Source organism: Nicotiana tomentosiformis, chromosome 12 (assembly GCF_000390325.3).
Source record: "Nicotiana tomentosiformis chromosome 12, ASM39032v3, whole genome shotgun sequence".
Taxonomy (NCBI): Eukaryota; Viridiplantae; Streptophyta; class Magnoliopsida; order Solanales; family Solanaceae; genus Nicotiana; species Nicotiana tomentosiformis.
The window spans coordinates 21,406,239-21,414,745 of record NC_090823.1 but is presented as its reverse complement, the minus strand read 5'-3'; the positions used below and the strand labels follow the sequence as shown (position 1 = coordinate 21,414,745).

Sequence of the window (8,507 nt, the reverse complement as noted above, 5' to 3'; positions counted from 1 at the left end):
GCCAAAAAGAAAGAAGGGATAGCCTTAACATACCTGGAGTAGGAAAATATCCGTATGATATTCTTAGAAAAGGTTGCACCGTACTCCTTTAGAACCGTAAAATTTTACGTTGCTACGGTTCTAACAATTCTCGTTGAAATTGTTTGGTTGCAAGAAGTTTTGGTTGAAATCTTGTAAGAATTGCTTGAAGATCTTGTCTTGCATAAGACTTACGTTTGAGACAAATGTTTGTAACGTACAAACACTCACATTTTTAAATGCACATAGAAATGGCTTAGCCAAGAATTTATTTCAAAGTGACACCTAGCAAGGTTATCTAAGAGTGACTTAAAGATTCTTATGCTGCTGCCATGTTTTGGAAGGATATCCTTATCCAATAATTAACCATTAATTCTCTTACTTAATTGTTAATCTCCCATTATTTAATAATTTACATAATTAGGAATTATCTTCAACTACTTAAAATACTACTCACTTTTAATACCTTTTGTACACCTTACTATCATGGTCATGTGGTACCTTGTATGGCACTAGTCCATAAATACCGGTTATTTTAGCTCGGGCCGTATTTTATCCCAACCTGACAAACTTCGACGAAATTCATTTTCTTCGATTTACTGATTTACTTACTCTCTCACCTTCACGAATTTACTCATCACTTATTTGAAATAGCATAATACTTATAATCCCAAAATAATCTCATTTCCGAACTTACGTCGATTACGACGAAACTTTAATGTATGAAAACATGAGTTGTAACAAATAATGTAGACCCCACCTTATTTTCACACCTCTTTCTCCTCCACCATTCGACACCCTCTTCTACCCTAAATCACCCCTGCCTCTATTTTCTCGTGCTTAATTTTCTTTTGTTTCATTCTTTTCCACCATACCTTCACTTCAGTATACAATTTAACATATACTAGCTGGTTGAACAGAATTACAAAAGAAGAGAATTTATGATGGAGTTTTTGTTCAAGATTCAGTTTTTTAAATATCAATTATCAATTTGTTAGTTTCAGTGTATAATCCATTTGTGGGAATTGATTCTTAATTATCAACGCGAGGGAACATATAGAGCAGTAAAAAAAGAACATAAGCAAGGGGGTCGCCGGAAAAACGTAGATCCGGCCAGACTCATGAAAAACAATCCACAAACATGACGCAAAAGCATATCTTCGGCCAAATATAGATATATCTAAAGTCGACCGGTTTTAATGGGGTCGCTGACTTTGTAGATGTCACCGGCGTTGGAAGGCCTACCGGTGAGGGTTCTGCCTCGACAGAACAATGACGGGGAGAGGGGGAAGGGTAAAGGGTGGTTGTGGTTGAAGGGGAGGTTGCCGCCTAGCCGGTCATCACCTCCGGAGGCGGCGATTTGTGGCGATGCGGCTGCAGAAATGGATGGAGAGAGGAGCCGACAGCTGCTATGTCAAAATGAGAGAGGAGATGGTAAAGAAGGTTTCTTTAAATGTTTTTCTTTTGTTAATTACATGTGTCAATTTTTTATGGCAAAATTACACGTGTTATTTTTTTATTGGTCCATTTGACATGTCATTGGTAAGTGCAATTCAAGCATATGGTCTGTTATACTCGAGTGTTTACTTGACCTACTTAATAGCAACTTGAAGTGTTAAAATAAAAAATGGTTTGGTTGTGTTCAGTTGATCGTTGAGTACAACTTAAAGGGGCGCTTTATGTATTTTGCCTTTTGGTTTTAATTGTAATCCTTTTGGGGCAATTGACTAATTTTCAATGCGAATTTGAACATAAATTAATTAATTTTTTTAAAATAATTTATATATTCAAAACTATATAAAAAGTATATAAGTCATAATAGTTACCAATTCAAATTATTTAAAAATTATTTACAGAAAATATAATCAAAGAAAATTTTGTTTGACTCCCCAAATAATAATAGTTATATTCTTTTTGAAAAGAAGGGAGTAAATTCCTATACACTAATAGTTGTACCGGATGTTTATACCAAATTAAATAATTAAATAACTAAGAATTAAAATAAAAATTCATATCGCGTAACTATAATTAGGTGATAAATGTATGTTACAAAAGACACATGTGTTATATTCTTTAATTTTGCATAAACCGCTGGTGTCAGTAAATTTTTATTTATTGGTGCATGATGTTTACATTAATCATAATTAAGTGATACAAGTCTATATACATTTAACAGATATTATGCATATACTAATTTGATGTAAACATCATGTATGAGTAAATTGTTACCCTTTTGTTGTTAAACTATATCTGCTCAAGCTCCGAGTTATATATGAAACCCAGTATTAGTTTTACCACAAACCATATTTAGGTGAATTTTGGCTAAAAGCTCAATTTTAATTTGTCATATCTAGCAAGTCTTTGTTTTTATTCGAAATCTTCAAATGATGTTTACTTGCATCGAGATGTATGGATGTTGCTGATAACTAGCATTTAGAACTTAAAATAATTTGTTGTTGGGCATGCATTTAGGGGTATTTGGTACGGAGAAAATTATTTTCCAAAACTCTTTCTTGACTTTCCGTATTCTCTACTCCCACCGGTATCACCTAACCCCCACCCCACTGCCCGCCCGCCCCGCCGACCTCCCCTTCCCTTACCCCCCTCCCCCCAATATCGCCACCACCACTCCGCCCCTAGACCCTAACCTATCACTTTCTCCGATATTACCCATTTCGTCTCATATAGTATTTGCCTAGATTTTATATTTTTCAAAAATATTTTCTGATACTTATCCAAACACCGAAAAATAAGTAAGAAACCTAATGAAAATTACTTATTTTTCAAAAGGAAAATATATATTTTTTTTACCAAACACACCCTAGGTCTTTTGCAGTTTGCCCACATGACCCTAGCTTTTCCCTTCAATGCATATGACCTGCTTATGTCACTGCACATGTTGGTATTGATTGAGACAGTAAGTAGAAGCCAAGACACTCTCTTAGGAATGTATGTACAATTCGAGACACTTGAAACTCTATCCACAAACTATAAGAACCACATTTTCACTGCAGGATTTTTTCCATCCTCTCAATCTTAATTAGCCATCCATCAATTGAGAGGAAGTTGCAAAAAATGATGACTACTCACAAAGCTCATTGCTTGATTTTTCCATATCCAGCCCAAGGTCACATAAATCCTATGCTCCAATTCTCCAAACGTTTACAATCCAAAGGTGTCAAAATCACTATAGCAACTACAAAATCCTTCTTGAAAACCATGCAAGAATTGTCAACTCCTGTGTCAATCGAGGCCATTTCTGATGGCTATGATGATGGCGGCCACGAACAAGCAGACAGCTTTGCAGCATACATAACAAGATTCAAAGAAGTTGGCTCTAACACTCTGTCTCAGCTTATTGAAACGTTAACGACTCGTGGTTGTCCTGTGAATTGCATTGTTTATGATCCATTCCTTCCTTGGGCTGTTGAAGTGGGAAACAAGTTTGGATTAGTTACTGCTGCTTTTTTCACTCAATCTTGTGCAGTGGACAACATTTATTACCATGTACTAAAAGGGGTTATTAAACTTCCTCCTATTGAAGTTGATAAAGAAATCATAGTTCCTGGATTAGTAACAATTGAGAGTTCAGATGTACCTACTTTTGTTTCTAATCCTGAATCAGCAAAAATACTTGAAATGTTGGTGGATCAATTCTCAAATCTTGAGAATGTGGATTGGGTTCTAATCAATAGCTTCTATGAGTTGGAGAACGAGGTAAGAGATTTTTTATTTTTTGATATTTAAGTTATATATTAATCAACTACTCAAATGGTTACTCAACTATTTGAAATTATCTACCAAAGTCATCTTTCTTTCATTTGTAACAACAAAGTAACTTAACTATGTCAATAGCACTCAGAAGGTCACTCAACTAAATTTCTAAAAATTTTGATCATCAAATACTTATTTTACCCTCTAAATTATCAACTTTTATCTTCTTCTTTTTTTTAGCTTTCTAATATAATAATTTTTTTTTCTTTTTAATTTATATTATGGACTTACCTTAGAATAAATAAATTTTATTTATAATTAAAAAAATTAAAACAGTATTTAAGCATATATAGTGTTGGAATAATAAAATATTGAGCATAGTAGAAAGTTAATTAGAACAATTTGTTATATTAACAAAAAAAACTCAAAAATTTATTTACATAATTGAGAATGAAAGAAAATAAAGTTTTAAAATATATATTCCATGCACCTACTATAGAAAATAATTATTTAAAATAAAAGTATTTTTGTAATATACATTACATATTCTTGAATATTATGCTCAATTATATTATTATTTTGACATTATAATGCTAGGAAAATAAAAAATTTATTTTTTATTTTTTAAAAAGAATATTTTTGTTCTATAGGTAAGTACATAATGTTGATTAAAAAGAGAAAAATCATAATATTAAAAAAGCAAAAAAAGCAGAAGATAAAAGTTGATAATTTAGAGGGTAAAATAGGTATTTGGCGATCAAAAGTTTGATAAATCTGGTTGAGTGATCTTCTGAGTGTTATAGGCATAGTTAAGTGGCGTTGCTGTTACAAATAAAAGAAATATGACTTTGATAGATAATCTCGAAAAATTAAGTGACCATCTAAGTAATGGACTCTACTTATATTGGAAAGAACATTTTATATGAATTTTAACCTGTGAATCTGATAATAGAATAAGTTATTATTTTTAATAGATTATCATTTAATGCTGATAATTTTTTTTCCCTATAACAATTATCTAGTAAAGTAATCTGATTATATAAACTGTATTTGTACGAGCACATACAACTGTAAACTCTTATTTTTGTTTTTGTTTTTTCTTAATTTGTCTGTTCCATTTGGAACTTTGATTTCTGAGGAATTTCTGCCAGCTGAATGTGTCCAAGTGCGGGCTTCGTAATACCAGTCAGAAGAAACAGTGATTTGAAGTAAAGTGACACAACTTTTAATAATTTGGAAAGTTTTACAATAATTGAGAAAGTGCAGTATTACTTTTTAAAGTATTTTTTTTTCAAAAGCTGGTCCAAATGCTATTTATTCAACCACAAATTTTAGAAGTTTAACAAAAAAAATATCCGTTCGAGGGGTATTATATATTAGGGAAAAAAAGAAGGAAATTAATAAACCCATAATAGGTTGGAGTTCATTTTTTAAGGCACCTAAGCTATACTCAATTATCTATTGAGCTTAAATTCTACCCATTAATTGTGTAATAAGTATTTATACATAGGTGGTAATTACAACAATTTTTTATTATAAGCATTAATTGATAATAAAATTAACAACTAATCTGTTATAACATATTAAATTACATTGATTGCGTAAATATTTTTTATACGGTATATGTATATAACTTCAATTCACATTCAATTTGTTACATGAACTCTTACATGAATGTAATTGTTTGACATGTAGGTAATTGATTGGATGTCCAAGCTTTATCCAATCAGCACAATTGGACCAACTATACCATCCGTATACCTAGACAAGAGACTACCAAATGACAAAGAGTATGGCCTTAGTGTCTTCAAGCCAATGACAAATGAATGCCTAAATTGGTTAAACCATCAACCAATTAGCTCAGTAGTATATGTATCATTTGGAAGTTATGCCAAAGTAGAACCTGAGCAAATGGAAGAATTGGCATGGGGTTTGAAGAAAAGCGACAATAATTTCTTGTGGGTAGTTAGATCCACTGAAGAATCCAAACTTCCCAACAACTTTTTAGAGGAATTGACAAGTAAAAAAGGCTTAGTGGTGTCATGGTGTCAACAATTACAAGTATTGGAACATAAATCAATAGGGTGTTTTCTCACGCATTGTGGATGGAATTCAACTTTGGAAGCAATTAGTTTGGGCGTACCAATGGTTGCAATGCCACAATGGTCAGATCAACCTACAAATGCAAAGCTTGTGAAAGATATTTGGGAGATAGGAGTTAGAGCAAAACAAGATGAAAAAGGAATAGTTAGAAGAGAAGTTATTGAAGAATGTATTAAGATAGTGATGGAAGAAGAGAAAGGAAAAAAGATTAGGGATAATGCAAAGAAATGGAAGGAATTGGCTAGAAATGCTATGGATGAAGGTGGAACTTCAGATAAAAATATTGAAGAATTTGTTTCCAAGTTGGTGACTATTTCATAAGTGGGAAGTTAGTTAATTAGAATTATACACAAAATTGAAGAAGCTGATTTATGTTTTGCTTTTTCTTTTTAGGTTGAACTAGGAAAGTCAAGTGTTACCTGAATCATATTTTATTTTCACCTTATTTCCATTTTTGTAATTGCAACATGTAATATCTTTTCTATTAGAAATTTCTAAATATGATAGTTAGAGATTACTGTATTTCAATGAGTCGTTCCCGTCTTAATAGTTAGATTATTAGTTTTTTTATTTGGCATCTGACTTTTAATTGATTTTTTGGATTTAACTAACTAAATGTATGGAGTAAAATATGTTCATATTTAATGATTGCATGAGAAAGCGACACGTGTAACCGAAGACAGAAGATAGCCAAACTCGGAAGCAATGATCTCTCGTCATCGGAGGGAATGATACTCTTAAAGACAAAATAAATGTCGGCATCCAGTAGCATTCAATAAAGAATATTCTATAGCATTAAGTGCATGATCCGTTACAGAGAATATGACATTTATTGTCCACCGTTACACATTCTTCAATGGCCCTCATAATTGTCATTAAAGAGGAGCTTTATCTTAGGACCTTGTTCCCTAGGTGTAACTATAAATAGTGAGTTATATCATCATTGTAAGGACACGAATTTTCTGACAAGCATATACTATACTTCATCAAAAACTCAAATAACATTTTACTTTCTTGCTTATTTGCACTGTTCTTATTGCTCCCGGTAGCTCTGCGCCTGGAACCAAGATATTTGCCGTTTATTTCAATTTTAAGGCTAAGTCTTATATTTCTGTCTAATCCGTCTGTTATTTTTGGATCAAATTAATTCACTTGTCTATAAACCACTTATAAATTCAACTGTACCATTTTTAGGGTAAACAGTTTGGCGCCCACCGTGGGGCATAGACAGTCGTGTAATTGAATTGATCCCCGCATCAATTACTAACTTGTTTGATTCTTTGTTCTTAGCAAAATCATTAAAAATGGCAGATAACGGTGTTAACAACACACACAACATTGAGGCCAAAGAAAATCAGCCTCACCGTGAGGATTCACTCAATGATACCCGCAATGAGGGGAACGAGGCCACGCCGGTCCACGACGGACGATATCCGCGACATGTTCGGGAGGCGACTCTTGATGATGCTGAAGAAGAGCACGTCGTCGAAGCAGTCAGGGACTTGCAAGAGCAACAAGAGGCCATTATAGACCATCTCGCACGATATGATAAGGTCATGACGGAGCTGAAGCAGGCGTTGTCGGGTGCTTCCAACAACACGAATGGTTGAGGCCCAGTTCTTCCCGATGCTCCCGCAAACCAAACAATGAGGAAAGTAAATGCCCGAATGGATCAAATTCCGGCACACCACCAGTGCTGAAAGGGATGGACTCAAAGAAGAACACACAATTGTCGTACAAACCAAGCGTGGCACCAGAATTGATCCCGAAGAAGTTTAAAATCCTAGACGTGCCAAAGTATGATGGGACTTCATATCCTCAGGAGCATATCACCACCTATACAACGGCGGTGAAGGAAAACGATTTAGCTCCCCACGCAATTGAGTCAGTTTTGCTGAAGAAATTAAAGGAGACTCTTACGAAGGGAGCCCTGACGTGGTATTCGTTTTTTCCCGAGCATTCCATAGACTCCTTTGAGATGCTCGCGGACTCTTTCATCAAGGCCCATGTCGTAGCCAGAAAGGTACACGCCCGGAAGGCCGATATATTCAGGATTGCGCAAGGTGAGTCTGAGTTGCTGCGGGAGTTTGTAACCAGGTTCCAGAAGGAAAGGATATTGATGTCGGCCGTACCGGACGAATGGGCATCTGAGGAATTCACCAAAGGTCTAAATCTGAGAAGTTCTGATGCTCCCTAGAAGTTGAAAGAAAGTTTGCTCGAGTTCCAGGAAACAACTTGGGCGGTTCACAACCGGTACGAGTCAAAGATAAGGATTGAGGATGATAAGCTCGGTGGATCCAGGAAGTTCGGCAAATATTATCCAATGGAGAGTGTTGGAGCAAGCCAAGCTCACCGAAAGTATCATTCTGTCACAAAATGCCTCGTCGATTCAATCTGGCAAGCGTGACAACCCGGGGAGAGAACATGCTACCCATTAATATTGAGGGGATGATGAAGACGAACCTTTTTGAGATAGTGGACGGCGATATGGGTTACAATATCAATCTGGGGAGACCATGGTTGCACGAAATAAAGGTTGTACCATCAACATATCATCAGTTGATGAAATTCACAACTCCCGAGGGAGTTAAACAAATAATAAATGACCAACCGACAGCAAGGGAGATGAATGCAATCTCAGTCTCCAGTAGAAAAGGGAAGGAGCTTGCAGC

General features: G+C 34.8%; 2 protein-coding genes across 2 annotated transcripts; both read left to right on the top strand.

Moving 5' to 3' along the window:
- Positions 1–3,023: 3,023 nt before the first annotated feature.
- LOC104120845 (UDP-glycosyltransferase 74G1-like) lies at positions 3,024–6,357 on the top strand. Its single transcript, XM_009632699.4, has 2 exons — positions 3,024–3,735; positions 5,428–6,357. The coding sequence occupies exons 1-2, from the start codon at positions 3,094–3,096 to the stop codon at positions 6,154–6,156; spliced, it is 1,371 nt and encodes a 456-aa protein (XP_009630994.1). The 5' UTR covers positions 3,024–3,093; the 3' UTR covers positions 6,157–6,357.
- Positions 6,358–7,540: 1,183 nt separating this feature from the next.
- LOC138902338 (uncharacterized) lies at positions 7,541–8,032 on the top strand. The gene has a single exon (XM_070190191.1). It carries the CDS (start codon positions 7,541–7,543, stop codon positions 8,030–8,032), a length of 492 nt encoding a protein of 163 aa, XP_070046292.1.
- Positions 8,033–8,507: the final 475 nt, after the last annotated feature.

What these genes read in the sequence shown, in the direction of transcription:
- LOC104120845 (XM_009632699.4), top strand. Translation starts at nt 3,094, where the DNA reads ATGATGACTACTCACAAAGCTCATTGCTTGATTTTTCCATATCCAGCC. An exon ending in TCTATGAGTTGGAGAACGAG is followed by an intron (nt 3,736 to 5,427) that starts GTAAGAGATTTT and finishes TTTGACATGTAG; the next exon opens with GTAATTGATTGGATGTCCAA.
- LOC138902338 (XM_070190191.1), top strand. Translation starts at nt 7,541, where the DNA reads ATGGACTCAAAGAAGAACACACAATTGTCGTACAAACCAAGCGTGGCA.